At 38.9% G+C, this 18,023-nt stretch overlaps 1 protein-coding gene across 5 annotated transcripts in view; it reads right to left on the reverse strand.

Annotated features, from left to right (window-relative positions):
- The window catches only part of robo2 (roundabout, axon guidance receptor, homolog 2 (Drosophila)), a 514,284-nt gene that overhangs the window by 28,281 nt on the left and 467,980 nt on the right, over positions 1 to 18,023 (reverse strand). For all 5 annotated transcript variants that reach the window (XM_053506990.1, XM_053506989.1, XM_053506991.1 and 2 more), the window contains 3 exons: positions 12,244 to 12,286; positions 3,721 to 3,848; positions 1,295 to 1,570 (listed from right to left, as the gene is read on the reverse strand). In XM_053506990.1, the coding sequence (XP_053362965.1) occupies positions 1,295 to 1,570; positions 3,721 to 3,848; positions 12,244 to 12,286 (447 nt within the window). The remainder of the gene's footprint in view (positions 1 to 1,294; positions 1,571 to 3,720; positions 3,849 to 12,243; positions 12,287 to 18,023) is intronic.

Below are 18,023 nucleotides of genomic sequence, written 5' to 3' on the forward strand. Positions count from 1 at the left end.
ATTGGAATAATTGTTTCTTTTTTTTTTTTTTTTGGATTAATTTGTCAAAAAAAAAAAAAAACTTTATATACTGTTAATAAACTTCAAAAAAAGATTTATTTATTTATTATTATTATTATTATTATTATTATTATTATTATTATTGTTGTTGTTGTTAGTAGTAGAAGTATTAATATTATTAGTAATGTGTTGATTTATTGATTGATTGATTTATTGACTGTCTACATATTATTCCTGTTTAAAATATATTTTAAAGAAAGGTAAACCAAAATAAAATGTATTGGATTTATTTATTTATTTATTTATTTATTCGATTTATAATGTGCATAGAATAAAAAAATAAAATCTTTAACAAAACCACGGTAACCTTATTTTACATTTATATCAGTTTGTCTATTATTTTTGTTATTTATTTTTCTGTTTGTTTATTTGTCTGTATTTTATATATATATATATATATATATATATATATATATATATATATATATATATATAAATCTTATTGTTGTCGCTTTTATTTATTTTATTATTAGGTTTCACCGAAATTATATACAGTGTAATCCGAGATACCATTGAACACAGCATGTTAACAAACTTGAGAGTGTCTATTTAAAAACAAACAAACAAACACCCCTCCCACCCCCCATACAGTAAATCCATTCCTAACATAATTTTATCTGGTTGCGAGCTTTACACTGAACTGAACCAGATGTTTGTCTCGTGAGTCCTTCATGGCGAACAACCCGAATCAATCCCAGGTAATTAAGCCTTTAATTAGTGTTTAAGATTTTAATAGCGTGTTAAAAATGAAGTGGTGAAACACACACATCCTCGATTTGTTGTTGTTGTTCCTGTTGCTTTGACACGCCCACTCTGACTCATGGCGGACACTTACTTAGCTTAGCTTCATTAGCGAGGTTGCGTTTAAGGAGGTAATATAATATACAAAATACATACAGAACAGCGTTCCTGTAGTACTAGTGATTAAAAGAAATAAGTAAAGAAATAAAACTAGCGCTTTACTGTAATCTAAAGCAATTTCGTCCTCAATGGATTTCTAACTGTTAGCCTTATTAGGGATTTGTCACACTTCCAAATGATCACAAAAGCTAAAGTCGAAATTGGAGGTAATCTCCGGAGAGAAAAATTGGCCTCATTTCAGAAATTGGCCTCATTACACCAGAGCAAGCTGATTACATACACAACACGCAAGCACTCACAGACACACACACACACATGAATATATCGCAACACAAAACGAACACACTACCACACCCTCTCCATCGCTACTCACTGTTGTTGCAGGAGTTCTTATCAGGCAGCGAGTAGCCCAGGTTGGCCATTTCCTGTTTGGTCTGGAGCGAGCTCTTCCACTGGGTCTCGGGCAGATCGACCGCCAGCTCGTGGATGCTGTTAGAGTGCAGGATCTGCGTAGTGGCGTACGGAGTGGCCTGCGACGCCGGGCTCGAGCTGCCGAATCCCGCCTTGGTGGTGAAGTCGATGCTGCTGTAGATGGCGCCGTCAGACATCATAGTACCCGTTTTATCCGTCTGACCCGCGGGCATGACGTCTGGATAGAAACGGAGGGATGAAGTGGATGAAAAAAGCTTAAGCTATACCTTTCTTACAGGTGCCATAACATACGATAACAGCGTTTATACTGTACAGTGTTCATAGAGCTACAAACAAACTGAATTTTTTGGTTACTTACAGTATGTACAGTAGGTAATGGGACGAGTGATTTCTTTAGAACAGTTTACTTTATAAGCCAACACTTTATTTAATAACAGTTCTTATAGAGCTACATCAAGCCTACGTAAGTCCTTCATGACAAGTGAGTAGCTACTGGTTAACCTGATAAGAGACAGGCGTACTTTGGATTAAAGTTTTCGCACCATAAGGTGATACTTTACTTAAGCATTGTATTCTTAGCGCTACATAACACCTGCATAATCTGCTTATGACAAGTGACTCGCCACTTGCAGTACAACTGACTTTGACACTTTGTTTAATCATTTTTAAGAAATGACGTATTATTTAGTATGCTGTATGATATAATATTAATTCATTTTTATTAGATTTATATATCTACCTTAGCCTTTATTACAGCTTATTACATGTTTAACTAAAGTCTTATTATAACATAAACCTTATTAATCATTAAGGGTTTATGTACAGTATGTGTGGGATTATGAACATCACCCCCATCTTTAATACTGTACATTGACATATAAAGTCACATGTCTTACCTCTTATCTCAAAAAGGCTTATGTATGTGTTATGTAGCCCTACGAATGCTGCTCTTACATAAAATGTTATAACTCAACGTATCAACAACAACAATCTGACAAAAGTTGTCTTTGTGAATGGGGACCCCTGTTGGAATAAGCTTGTAAATATCTCTGTAACTCCAGGTGTCATGAAGGTGTTCTGTACTGTAGGTGTTACAAAGCCTTATAAATACTTCAGGTTTTTTTTTTTTTTTTTTACATTTTTTTCATTGATTTTGATTTGCTTCCTGTCCAAGGAGGGTAACACCGCCACTCTGTGTGTGTGTGTGTGTGTGTGTGTGCGTGCGCCCACTGAAGGGGAGATGATGTACAGTCACGGCGGAAGCCTCCGCATCTGCGCCTCTCAAGCTGCGTCTGTCCTTCACGACTCGCTGCCCATCTCGGGACCATCTTTTCTTTTCCACACTTTCTCTGCTCTCTCTCTCTCTTTATTCCTTCTCTCTCAATCTATGCAGAATGATGGAGCACTCTCCATTACTGTCGGTCTGACAGAACACTGCCGGGTGCCTAGACGGGACCGTCTTTATGCTGTGATGTATAAATGTGTATTCAAACAAAAACAGGCCTTACGTACACAGGTATACATCTCACTATCATCGCTTCAGTACGGAACGTGAGCACTTAAATTCCTCCCGGCTGGGCAAAGTGCCAAAATCAATCATTTTATCTACAGTAAAGAGTGATTTCATTTAATCAATCACACAAATCATTGGTTAATCCTCAACTAACCAGATTGGTTGTGCCAGTTAACAAAACACTGCTGGATCCATTTTACACACTACATCGCCGTGTCCCTTCTGGACTGGTTCTCAAAGTCTCTTAAGTCTACATAAAACCTGCATAAGCCCTTTATAACACGTAAAAAGATGTATGAGGGTTCTGGTTTTAGATGCCGTACTATACTGTATGTTGATATACAGTACATACTACCTATATAAGCCCTTCATAACTACTGTATAACAAGAATCCAAGGAGACATTGGACAGGTTGTGAGACTTCAGAGTTCATAAACCCTGCGTAAGGCATTTTTTCTTAACCTCTTGAGACCTGGACTCTATTTTGTTGTGTACATTGTAATTTCTCCTTAGTGTTTCTCTTTATCAAGACTATGAACTTAATCCATGACTTTAAACAGATGTTTGGCAAAATAATGATATCTTATGCTTCTCCAGGAGGATACATAGACGATGCAGTTTAGAGAAATGTAAGGATATTTACGTCTCATAGATAATATATAACATATGGCTATTCACTATACCTTAGAGTAGTCTTCATAAGGCTAGATGACACTGTTGTGTTTGGATAACGCTAGATTCCTGTAAATTGACGCTAGATTCCTGTTTACTGAAACTAGTGAGATTTGTCCCATAATTAACCATCCCAACCTGTCACTCAGAAGCTAATTGATCGAGCACGTGCAGTAGCTCACCTCCACGTCCGAAGTTACCGAGGTCACTGGGTCCTCCGGAGCTGCTGTTAACAGGCATGCTGGTGGCCGGCCAAGAGTCTGCTAGCCAAGGATAACTCGCCTCGCCGGAATTTAGGATACCAGGACGACTGGAGGAGAAAGAGAGAGAGAGAGAGAGAGAGATCAGTAGATTAATCTTTAAAGAATTAAAGCTATATATATATATATATATATATATATATATATATATATATATATATATATATATATAATTTCCTTACATCTAATCATATTTTTCAAACTCGAAGTGAATGAAACGAAAAAGGAAACTAAAACAAAGTGCATTAAATGGAATAAAAATGCCCAGTGTCACATCATTGATGTAAAGGAATGAATTATAGGAAGTTATGATGAAGCAGAGTTACTGTTACTGCAAAGATAATACTTTGTTTATTATTTTATCAAACTGTAGGAACAACTCATCAACATCAAAGTGCTTTATTCCCTTTCTTCTTCCACTAGAGCATTTTGCCAAAGATTGCAATTTATATTAATTGGAAAAATGACATGCAACATATTTTATCCATTTATAGTTACATTAAATGCTGTACAGTACATGAAACAAGTTCCAGTTCCTTCTATACCGTACGTCCTCATTCCATTACCAGCCTCTCTTTTCTTAAATCACGTGCCGTGCCCACTGTACGAGTCCCTGTAAATGAGCTGTCGCTATGGGAACGATGACGTACTGGAATAAGCAAACTAATATTACCCTGTGATCTACTGTTATAGCAAACTAATCAACACCTCCTGACCAATCAGAATCCAGAATTTAATAGTGCTTCATTTCAACAGATAACTAGAATAATCAGGATAAAATGCTGCTTCAGCTAAAATATATTCGCATTGTTGTAAAGTTGTTCGAAAGCATTAAAATGTCATACACATACTGCTTAAATCGATCTAATATGGATGCACAGGGAAATGTGAACCTTGCTTGAAAAGCTGCGATCCGTCTTCCCGCATCTTAAACCTGACAACATGGAGATGACGAAGAGGAGGAATTATGAAATAATGGATCAATGTCATGATGGGATTCCAGAGGGAGTGTGGATGGAGACATGAAGGTGAACATATGGCTGAGTTTGCGAGCATGTGTGAGCGAGAAGTGACTTATTAAGCTTAAAACATTAATGAGAGCTATCAGTGTCACGCGTGCCTGATGCAGTTCAGAGATGATCTGACGGAGTACATGTGTGTATCTCTCCTTTTCATCAGTCCTCTTAATAGATTTAGCCTAATACCCGTTTGGCGTGTCAGGAAGTCATATATAACCTGTAGTGCTTTAACAGAACATAGGGCATATGGGCATAGGGATAAAACCTATTTATTTATTTATCTATCTATCTATTTATTTATTTATTTATTTATTTATTTATTGTTAAATAAAAAATAATCAGTTAGAAAGAGTAGACCAGACTAGCAAGCTTTGGTTTGTCGTAAATTATATAAAAAATTTGTATGAATGTAAAAACATGCATTCTAGTCATTTCATGCTTACTAATTAGTTTACGATGTTATTTATCTCTTAGAGATTTAACTTCCTTGTGACACACATATTGATATTTTAAGATGCAATATATGAAAATATACAGTATGTAATTAATATTGCATAAGCAAGACTGCAGTTATGAAAAATATATTATCCACAGTTGTGCCAGGACCCAGTTTTATCCCAAGATTGTAAATATATTGTTTTATACAACCTCTATAAACAAAAAGTGCATACTGTATTTACAGTAGCAACTGACATTCTTAATGAAAACATTAAGAAACTATGCTTATTTAACTGGTTAGCTGGCTTTCTACTGTACTAGTACTAGTGATGTTCCAGTAGAATTATTGGTAACATTCTGCTAAAATCCATAATGACATTCTAGCAAAAGTTATGGTAAAATGTGTAGGAAAATGTATAGTAATATTCTGAAAAATGATTAAGTTAAATACTACAGTAGTAAGATTCATGGTAAAATACATGTTAGAATTTTAGAAAAGTTCTGTTAAAATCCAGGTAGGTGCATGGTAACATTTAAGGAAAAATCCTAGTAAAATGTATAATAATGTTCTAACAAAATTCAAGGTAACATCAATGATAATGGCAAAAAGAATTATGGTAAAATTCATGGTATCGTCTTTGCTAAAGTTCTGTTAAAATTTAGTTAAACTCAATGGTAATATTAGGGAAAAATTATATTAAATTTATAATAAGACCATGATAACATTCACGCTAATATTCTGGTAAAATTCTTGCAACATTTTGGTAAACTTCACTGTATAATGTAACATAAAAGTTGTAGTTATATTCTGGTACAATTATAGTAAAATCCCAGTACAATTTATGGTACAATTAAAAAAAATTGTAAAAATGTACAGTTCACTTTGTGATAAAATTCTGGTAAAGATTCATTGGATCATTTCGGTTGTATAAATCTATTGCATTCTTTGTAATAATTTCTAGTAAAAATGTGGCTAAAGTTCTGTTAAAATGATAAAGCAAAATTAAATGTCATGGTAAAATTCTAGTAGAACTTTGTTAAAAATAAAAATCCTGATGAAATTCTAGTGAACTCTGGTATTTTTTCGTTGTCATCTGACAGCTTTTATACTGTAAGAGAAGTGTCATACAAGGTGACACACAAAAACTGGAACTTTTTTTACAATCCAATAAAACTAAAAGTGATAAAAGAAATATATTTTATTCACAGTAATTGAAAACTAAAACTTGCCATTTACGAAAAATTGATGGAATTCATCATTTTTAAAAAATTACATCCTTTAGATGGTGTCCTCCTGTACGAATACATTCTTAAAATCTGCTGTTGAGATTCCTCATTGACCGCTACAACATCTCAGCTGGGATACTGTGATTTTTATCCCAAATTCTCTGTTTTAACTCATCCAGGGTTTTGGTCGAGTCGTATAGCCCCACGAGAAAAAAATCACAAACAGTTAAATCTGGTGATCTAGGGGGCCAGGGAATGTTACCGAATCTTGAGATCACACGGTTACTGAACAATTCTCGCACAGCTTCCATGGACCGTGCAGTGTGTGATGTCGCTCCATTACGCATTTTAAAAATTCCGGTTATTCTGCGTCATCTTGAATTTCTAAAAATTTTTCTTTGTCAATATGATGTTTTTTTATTATACTATAGTAGCTGTTTTGAACCAGGAAGTGGATTTTTACTGCTTGACCAATTGCTTATTTTGTTTAATTCCACAATATCATAATTTCTATTATTGTGTGTGTGTGTTTACATGCTAGCTGAGGTCACACTGAATTCACATACATGCCATGCTCCGAGTTATTTTCCAAACCACAAAGGAAAAGACTTACTGTACATCTAAAAAGGTTAATGCTTCTCAAAGGGTCGGCTGAAATTTTCCGTCTTGCACCATTGCTCTCCACGGTGTAGTACATCGTCCCATTACACCCTACAAGTGTGTGTATGTGTTTAGTTTGTGTGTGTGTAGGGGGTTTTGTTGAACAGGTGCCGAGGTCCCCTGCACGGTGTGTCATAAATGCCTTCATTAAGAGTTTAACCTGTCATGGGTGAATGCAGGAGGCCATTATGGCCACTGTAGCACACGTTCCTATCATCGGAGCTTGTTGCTATAACACACACACACACACACACCCACACACACACAGTAAGATGTGCTATTGACTAATTATCCACCATTCTAATCTAATGTGAATTATTTTCTTTAACAACACAGCACAGAGTGTTTTTCATCGGGTGTGGCGATGCAGTATATTATCAGGTCACCAAAAGAGACAGCGTGTTCAGTTAAGAAAGACAGATGAAACGCAGGGCTGGAATGAAGGAGGTGCACGAGAGACAGACCTGTATTCAAGGAACCTGCTGTTAAGCTGGCTCCCTCTCTCTTTTTATCTCAAATTAAAGCCGTGAAGACTGAGAATTCCCTCTGTCCATCATTTCTACCCAGATCTCTGCTCCTGCGATGCCCCACAGTGCCCCTATCCTCCACCCCCCCAGGGGTATTGTGAGTTACCGTAAGGCCCCGGAGGCTATAAGCAGGTAATGGAAGTCTGGGGTTTTAATGAGAGCCGTGAGGGTATCGGGGTCCTGACAGACTAAAAGCCCCACAACATGGCAGCTGAATGCCAAAACAGACCCCCGGGGCCTAAAGGGAGGGGTAACTCATTCAAAATGATGGCTGTGCATCCGCATTAGACACGTGAGCCCTTTTTTTCCTCCCTACTGCGACCCCTTATTATACACCCTGTATTTTATCCTTCTTGTCTTTTGTCTAAAAAACCATCCTGCACCATTCCTGCCATCTCTCTCTCTCCTTCTCTCTCTCTCTCTCTCTCTCTCTCTGTCTCTTTCTATTTTTTTTAGGCATCCTGTCTATCATTACAACATTTACCTATTTCTGTTTCCTTTTTGTTCAGCTGTCACTACACCATGTCACTCACTCTCCTTTTGTCCGCATCTCCTTTTTCTCCCCCTTGTTCTCACACGTACTTGTTCCATCGTTATCTGGCCTCTTTTGCATTAAATCCCTGAATTCTCTCCTTTCTGTCTTTCAGGCAATTTTTAATTCTCAGCTTTCGCGTGTAATCAAGCATTCTTTCTCCGTCTTCTCATCTTTTTCTCTCATTTACGCAACCTTTCTCCTCGTAATCTTTCATCCGGTAATCCCTCTGTGCAAATAGTCAAACAGGTTCTCAATCATTGATGAGGCAAGGAAGGATGGACTATTTTTTTTTTTTTACCGCATCCTGTCCAATACATACAAATTCCCCATGGAGAGGCCATTTGATGGCGTCTGGATGGTGATGATGATGATGTTGACAGTGGAAATGCTTGCTCTGTCCTTGCATTCATCACCTCCAGCACTCCAGCAACGGCCTGATTAGATTGTGAAATATGGCTGTGGGTGATGCCTCCTAAAGCGGCCGATCCGAGAAAGAACGCTACGCTGTGTATCAACCCAAGGCTTCGAATCATCCCTTTCGAAGACAGCTAGAGTGGCCTTGCCGGGGTGTAGATTTTGATCTCGATCCATTTTTTTTCTCCCTCCCTGCCAGACTGCGAGACGTGTGCTGTCGGCTAAAATACTGTCTCAGGAGCACGCATGTGAGAGGAACCATAAACAAGTGGAGCGAGCAATATTAATCCCAAAGCCACTTCATAAATCAGAGCGGCTTTGTTGGGCCACACACCCTCCTCACACACACCCTCCTCACACACACACATGCATGCATGAGGAGCATCAGAGACTAAAGCTGGACTAAAAGCCTGCATATTAGCTTACACTTACACCACACTGAGACATGCGTTTCCTTTTTAGATTTACATCGACTGGAGGATGCTGTCACTTAGCCTTAATACGTGAGTGCACTCTTATCTGTCAGTGCACTGCGATAAAAGCCGCGTTTAACCGAAGCTTCTGGATTTCTAAAGTGAGATGAGCAACAGAGAGCGAGAGAGAGAGAGAAAAAGAGGAAAACGATGAAAAACAAACATAATCTGGAATAAATTCCAGCCCGGCAGCCAAAATCGAGGTATCCAGCCCTGACCAATCTGCCGCCTATTCATCTTCCATGAATCATTTATTCTGTGATCGATTAAGGGTAATTGTTCAGTCAGAGCAATTTGGACGAAGCCAATGAGGAATAGACTTAGGAGAAAAATAGACGTGGACTCATTTACTATTGTCTAATTAATGCAATAAACAGGGGACGTAACAAATGGTCGCTCCGTCCCCAAGCACGCGCAAGTGGCGCGCATCCGCTCAACATCTGGACTTCTTGAGAACCTGTGAGCTACTTCGTGACAACGTATATAGACCAAGGTGTTTGCATGGTAAAGGTCATTTTAATGCTACGTCGCTTCAGATTTAAACCTGGTAACGCAACGACTCAGCAAAACTAAATTAGCATCAAAACAGCTTAGCTTAACTACAGCACTTACACTGTATTGTTTTTTTTGTTTTTTTTTAAATCTGTTGGTTTAAACCAGTGAGGACATCTTGTCCTTTTGAAAAAGAAATTCTGTATTTTTGAACAACCTGATTCTAAGCTAGCATAAACAAAGATATGTGAATATAGAGCATCTGACTAATTTTATGCTAACGTGATTACAATAAATTTGCTGTTTTCAATAACCATGTTATTTTAAATACGTTTTAATAAATTTTCCTGTTCATGCATTTTAATTTCTTCATGGATTAGGAGAAGATTAGTATATTTTGTCCCATAACTACTTTGTGCTACTGCTTTACTTGCTTTTTTTGCACAATATTAGCATATATGTGTATTGTTAGCACTGCCGTCTTGCACCTCCAGGGTCTGGGTTCGATTTCCGTCTCGGGGTCTGTGTGCATGAGGTTTGCATGTTACCCCTGCGCTTGGTGGGTTTCCTCAGGGTTCTCCAGTTTCCTGGATGGACTGATGGATGGATATGTGTGTTTTCGTCTAATATCGATCGGTCTCTTTAACACACTTTTGATTACAAATGCAGTTTATTTTTAATTAGATTGTGCTGAGGACGTCTGGATTTCTTCTTACTCATTAAAAAGGCACATTGGCATGAAACCTAATACATACTAAATTTAATTACTTTTAATTTGCAATATGTCAATCCAAGCCTTTTAAGAGCTTCACAGCTATTCTCATGGATGTGTTCCCTCATTATAGAATGTTTCCTATAGTTCACAATTTTCAGGTCGACAAGTGGTTACGCGAGACATCTGAGCCACACTTTAGATCTCGGTTGGATTTGGCCAGTCGGGTATAATAAAGGCTGTTATGAGCATCTTTGGATCTTCTCCTCCTCCAGAGGATCTGAGTAACTGGTGTCTTTCAAACGAATCTCGTGTGTTTTTTCTCTCTGCACTGAAATGCAGGCTGATTCTGCTGGAAGGCTCCTGCGGGGTTATCCGATTCTGCTTGCCTCTCCCCGGGGTAATTATTTTTACATTATTACACATGCTCATATCCCCGCTGCCTCGGCGGGGTGACAGGCAAATTTATCACTGCAGGGGTCCGCCTCGGCCTTATGGGGAGGGGGGGCGCCGTGACAAATGATAAAATAAAACCCGTCTCTGCTTAAATTGTTTCTGCTAATTCTTTTTGGGGGGTGAGATTTATGAGAGAGACCAGCCGGCCGTGAAGGGAGATGTGCACAGATATGTATGTGTGTGTGTCTTTGTGTGTGTGTGTGTCTTTGTGTGTGTGTGTGTGTGTGTGTGTTCCTCATGTTATGCAGGCTACACAAACAGGCAGTTCTTATCCTGAGATCCATCAGTCATATATCAATATTAGAGGTCTGGTTGACGCGTGTGGAAATGGCGTGCGGTTGATGAACGTCGCCGCGTGAAACGGCCAGGCGCAAGGACAGAGCTGGGTTCTGAGCCAGGACACACATGCTGTAGACACACACACACAATCAGAAGCAATCAAACGAGCCTTGAACCTTCTGCTGCTATGTGCTGCTTGTGTATTCGGACATACATCAAACATATGACTATGACGACAGCGATTCGCTAGGATAGGCTTGGCTAAGCCAAGCTAAGATGCTAGTGTTGTCTACTTATGTGTTTTTGGTACAAATGTCTCTATTTTCTTCCCAGATGGATCACGTGCACCAGCCACATCTCCCCTATCACATGACATCTACCAGCCTGGCGTGTTTCACCTGAAGCCATCCAACCACATCTTTTTGTCCTGCCACTCAGAGGACGATGTGCAGAAACACACTGTCCGCTATCCGCCCTCTTTTACATATAGACAGATTTTTTAGATTTGATCATCTGATGAAAAAGTCAATTCTTTTCTGTTTAAAGTAGTTGAAATCGTTAGACTTTTACAACTGGGAGGAAAATATAAAAGAAATGAAACACGCTAGCTCAAACATGAACACGCAGTTTGATACCCGACGCTTGCATCGTTTTGATCATGTGATTTTGTTGAGTTGAACGACGCAGTACTCGATCTACACCCCCATCGATATGCCTTCTCTTGGCTGAAACTTGCTTTTTAGCTTATAAAATAAAAATTTTGCATAGATTAACTTTTCACGACAAATGTGCCTTTCACTTTACACGTCCTTTTCCTGAAAAGCCTAAAATCATAGCTACTGTATGAGAAGTAGTAGCTCAGTGAAGAGACACAAACTGTAAACGCAAAGCTTAACACTAGAACACTTGGCTCCTCTAATACTAAGGGAGGCGCGTAGCTAGAAATGCTATTGTTTGTCATCCTCCAAACATTCAATTATTTCCGATTTCCTTATTATTCTGTGCATTTGCTATGAAATTACATTTTCAGAAATATGTCTGCGGCAACCATTATTTTCAAACTGGCAGGCCAATCTCGAGCCGAATGAACAGAATGGAGGATAACTGTTGTGATTATATGCTTCAGGAGAGAGAGGACTGCAGGTGAAATGGTTGTGCTGGGAGCTTTGGTAAGCATGGGAATAAAAACACAGACAAATGACAAGATGCATACCTGCCGTTGCTCATCAAGCCCCCGTCAACTCGCTGGAACGTCACTGGGGTGGGAGAGAGAGAGAGAGAAAGAAAGAAAAAGAGAGAGAGAGAGAGAGAATCATTATAGGTATTATAGCTTATATCAGGTGATAGTACAGGTGATTTTTATGGCAGCATGAGAAGGAAAAAAATGCTGTTTGGGATTTCCCCCAATTATTAAATGGATACTTTGACAATTTGTTTACATAACATTCAGTAAAAAACAAAAAACAACTACAAACAAACAACCTTCTTCAGACAAAAGTTGGAAGCGTCTGCACATGATCCTGGCAAACTCCACAACATCTTCTCCTCACTACTCAACCCACCGACTCCTCCTGCCCCTTCCTCTCTGACTGCTGACGATTTTGCCACATTCTACGATGGGAAGATTGTAGCAATCCGCCAGTCCTTCGCTCTCAACCAAAGTCCTACGGCAGAACCTCAGGACCTTTCCTTCCCTCCTTTAGCAGAATTTTCCAACTTGTCATCTGACGAGATTCAACAGATCATCTCGTCATCTAACCCCACCACCTGTTCATTAGACCCAATCCCTTCCACAATGCTCCAGGCCATCTCACGAGACCTCCTTCCCTTCACCACAGCCATCATCAACCAATCCATATCATCTGGTCATGTTCCTGCCGCTTTTAAGAAGGCGAGGGTTATTCCCATCCTCAAGAAACCCTGCCTGGACCCATCAGAAGTTAACAACTATCGCCCGGTATCACTGCTCTCTTTTATTTCCAAAATTCTTGAAAGAACGGTTTATAATCAAATGTCTCTTTATCTCTCACAGAACAACCTTAATGACCCAAACCAATCTGGATTCAAAGTGGCACATTCCACAGAGACTGCCCTTCTGTCAGTCACTGAGAAGCTCCATGCTGCTAGATCTGCTAAACTTTCATCTGTCCTCATCCTCCTGGACCTGTCAGCTGCATTTGACACCGTGAACCACAAGATTCTATTATCTATTCTTACAAGCCTTGGAATTTGTGGAACAGCGTGGCAATGGTTTGCTTCTTACCTTAAAGATAGGTCATATGAGGTAACATGGAGGGGATCTACATCTGCCCCACGTAGACTCTCTACTGGTGTCCCGCAGGGCTCAGTACTTGGTCCTCTTCTGTTCTCCCTCTATACCCGGTCTCTTGGTAAGGTCATATCATCGCATGGATTCTCATACCACTGTTATGCAGACGACACCCAACTTGTCCTCTCCTTTCCTCCCTCTGACACTCAGGTTTCCACCCGGATCTCAGCATGTCTGGCAGACATCTCATTTTGGATGGCTGCTCATCAGCTGAAGCTCAATCTCAGTAAAACCGAACTGTTGTTTATCCCTTTTGACTCATCTCCAGGTCAAGACCTTGTGATATCCATGGACAACAACCAAATCACTCCCTCAACCACCGCCCGCAATCTTGGGGTAACCGTGGACAATCAACTGTCATTTTCCCCACACATCGCTAACCTTACTCGCTCTTGTCGATTTCTTCTTTACAATATCAGAAGAATTCGCCCATTTCTTTCTTCACAGGCTACTCAGGTGCTTGTTCAGTCCCTTGTTATTTCAAGACTGGACTACTGCAACTCACTCCTGGCAGGCCTGCCTCTGTCCACGATTCGTCCTCTGCAACTGATCCAGAATGCAGCAGCACGACTCGTTTTTAACCTTCCCAAGTTCTCCCACACCACCCCACTCCTCCGCTCCCTGCACTGGCTTCCTGTAGCTGCCCGCATCAAATTCAAAACACTGATGCTTGCCTACAAAGCCAAAAATGGCCCAGCACCCACTTACCTCTCTGCGCTAATTACACCACGCACTGCACCACGTTGCCTCCGATCCTCCAGCACTGCTCGCCTCATCCCACCATCTCTTAGGGATCGAGGGCGGCATTCATCCAGGCTCTTTTCTGTTCTGGCACCTAGATGGTGGAATGAACTTCCTCTAGATGTCCGTACATCAGAGACTTTGACTATCTTTAAACGACGACTCAAGACGCATCTGTTTCTCCAGTACTTGGACTAACCCCCCTCCCCCCGAAAAAAAAAAAAAAAAAAAAAAAAAAAACTCAGTTGTGTTGGACTAATGGTACTTAGTTATTAACCTAGTTAACCCAGTGTAAGTATGTATCCAATGTTGTAAACATTAAAGCACTTTTTGTAAGTCGCTCTGGATAAGAGCGTCTGCCAAATGCCTAAATGTAAATGTAATGTAAATGTAAACAAACAAACAAACAAACAAAAACTTAAATATGATGATGATGTAATGACTTTACAAAAGTTGGCTGTGATTTGGTTTGTTTGGTACAAATAAAGGGCATAAATATGTGATTCAAACTAAATTGATTTAATACACCTTCAGATGAATCATTTAAACTAAATCCCTTTAAAAAAAATGCTGAATCCAAGGTCAGAGCACATTGTGTGGATGAATTTTACCTCATTAAAGTCGTGTAAAGGTATTCAGAGCTCTAAACACACATCCTGAATGTTTGAGGAGAAAAAACATCCAGTGAGTTTTGAATTATGTCTGGTATTTTGCTTCAGGTTTAATTGGACTGAGATAAAACTATTCCTTATTCATACATTTTCATCATTCTGAAGCCAAAGCTTTAATCCGAAAATGATTATTCCAAACAAATTGATTTGTAAAGCCATTCCTTTTTGCTTTTTTTTCAGTTTTCTGACATACAATTCCATGAAAAAAAAATCTACTATCAAGCTCTGGAGTGGTCACATAATATAGTTTGTTCAATAGTTTGCATTCCTAAATCATGTCCATGTATTAATCTAAAATTTGAAAATGAACTGAGTTTCGTTCACATGAAGTAATCGAAAAAAAAAAAAAAAACATTTGAACAAATTAAACTGTGAAAACAAACTTTTTTTTTTTTTTTTACATTTTTTTAATGAATTAACCAAAACAAATTGCACTTATGAGGGGCGTTTAAGTCAAACTGGGACTTTAGATAAAATTTCTAGTGAATAAGGGCATAAAACTGATTGACATTTACAGAAGACTTCAAGCACAGTACGGTGAAACATTTGAACAGTGCAAAGGTTTTAAATAAGACTGTACGTCTGTGAATGAGGATCCTGGACGAGGTGACTCTGTGGTCACTGCAGTGGTTTCCGTGAACCTTCAGTGAGTGGAACGCCTAATTCTTGAAAATCTACAGATATCTTGTCGACAGCTAGCATAAGGGACACACGATCATTCACCAGTAGTACCCTCCCTGTACAGTCCAGAACTCGATCAGAAATAGAGTTTGGGCCACTAAAGGAATTCCTGGGAGGCCAGTGTTTCAGACATAAAGCAGGCAGACTGATCATGGCTTTCTACCTTGATGGTGTCCAAGCAATAGTGAAACACTGGAATAAGTGCAAAAAAAACTGTGTTCTGTTATTCTGCACAATCAAAAGTCCTGGTTTGACTTGAACGCCCCTAATATGTTAGTACCAAATCTTTCTTATGCACCAAAAACAAAACATGGCAATGAACTGGGAATTTGCAAATTATTTAAACAAACTATAGAACAAATAGGATGTAACCAATCCAGAACCCATAACATCAACAAATTAAATTTCCGTTATTTTATTTTTGATTTTTATGAAAATTTTCATTAAGTCTAATGTACAGTGACTTTTAATAGCTCAAGCCTAAAACCCTAACAATAATCCCTAACCGTTAACACCCATGCTCCCGGTTCCGTGGCTTACAGCGGGCGCATCAGCAGATCATTTATAGCGAAGATGCTGCAGTAATTTTCCTTCTCACTCATCTGGATGAATCTGACAGCACTGGCGTGTATTTTCAATCATTTTCCCCTCATGAATAGCTTTTGCAACAAACACAGAATGTGAATCTATCATATAAACAAATGCTGTGTATAAGTCTTGCAATCTGACATTACTTTCAGAAACGTTGCTTTGTTTTAATAAGTATTTAGTTCAGGAGGACACAAGCAGAGCATGAAAACTCCATCAGGTTTCAGTCTGGGAGATCTGAGGACATCTGCTTCTGCTTTTATTTCCATTTCATTACACTATTTAAAAAAAAAATGGATATGGATGTGCTGGGTCAAGTGCTATTCTTTTTGCTTGCCAGATATTGATTAAGACAGAAACCAAAGAGTTTAAAAAAACAAAGATAGCAGAGCAGAACATCAGGTTAATTAATCACCTGCAGAAACCTCTAAGTCTCAGTGTTATGGTTGAAAAGTGGGTTCATGTCTCCAAAATAAAACTGTACAATAAAAAATTATAGTAAATGAAAATGCTCAACTTTGTGTTTTATTTATAAGGACAAGACTTTAGGAATATTATAGATCTGTACTGTACTGTAACCAAACAGTAACAAAACAAAAGTCAAATCCATTTAAAGTAACATTTCAATGCCCTCTCATTTCCATGAGATCCTAAATACAGTAGGTTCCCTACATATGTACATTCGAGTAATGAACTTTCAAAGATACGAACGTGTATTTGCACATGTTCATTTGTGGAAGTTAGATGACATTGTCACGTGCGTGCAGCGTGCATCCTGTGCAAGTGCAAAGAAGCGTCAAGCAATACCGATGGAGAAAAAAAGTTAAAATAATTGAGAGAATGGAGCGAGATGAAAAGATGGCAGGCATTGCTCATTCCTTTAACACGAATCAGCCTGATTCTCAAGAACTGTACCGTAATATACCATGTACAGTATAGCCGATTGTGTTGGTATCCTAGTACCTAGACAATGTTTGTTGGACTTACAAACAAATTGGACTTATGAACAAGCTCTCAGAATGGAACTCGTTCATATTTAGGGGACTTACTGTATACTCTCTCACTCAATCCCTGGCCCACTTATTCTGTACAGCCTGAAGCCTACCCCAGGGGACTTGAGCGAAAACACACACTCACACACTTACACTACCAGCCGATTTGGGAACGCTAGTTAGCCTTTAGACTGTAGAAGAAACCTGGAGTACCTGGAGGAAACCCACCAAATTAAAACCCATACACATACACCAGATTCAGGACTCGAACCCTTGACCCTGCTGGTGTAAAACCACAGCGCTAACCACTACACCAGTGTGCCACCTATTGAAATATGCTCCTTACAGAAAATGTCATCAAATCAACCATTACACATTCTTTATCAACTTATTTCCTCTAGTAATTTGTGTTGAATTAGAAGGAGCGCAATCGATATAACCCTGTGACAGGCAGCTGCACCACTCTCAAAGCTGCTATTCTAGAAAACTAATCACTACTTTCCGACTGATCAGGAACGCTTTGGTATAAAGCTGAAACTCTAAGAATAGAGACATGCAAGGGCAGTTGTAGAGTTTTCTGTTCTTTTATTTTAATCCAGCAAGATGAATAGGAATTTTACAAACACACGCACACACTGATACAGTAGATAGAAAGACTTTGGTCGCTAAATGAACGCATGCTGTGTGTTTGTGAGCAAAAAGCTACTGGTGTTGGAGTGCAAACTACAGACACTTCAGAAAACTGATGGAAATAAAAGATGAATATCTAAAGTGGGGGAAAAAATGGAAGATGGCTGTCTGGCTGAATTATGAATTGAATGATGCAAGCAAACATATATACACAAGGACAAGATGGGACAAGTCATCATTAAATATTATAAACCAGGTATCAATTAATGTGAACGAATATATTTTAAATATTGCACAAATATCAAGGGAAAGAAATCTGAAACCCTTTGTTCTTTAATGTATTCAGTGTTGATTAGCATGT

Source organism: Clarias gariepinus, chromosome 11 (genome assembly GCF_024256425.1).
Source record: "Clarias gariepinus isolate MV-2021 ecotype Netherlands chromosome 11, CGAR_prim_01v2, whole genome shotgun sequence".
Lineage (NCBI taxonomy): Eukaryota > Metazoa > Chordata > Actinopteri > Siluriformes > Clariidae > Clarias > Clarias gariepinus.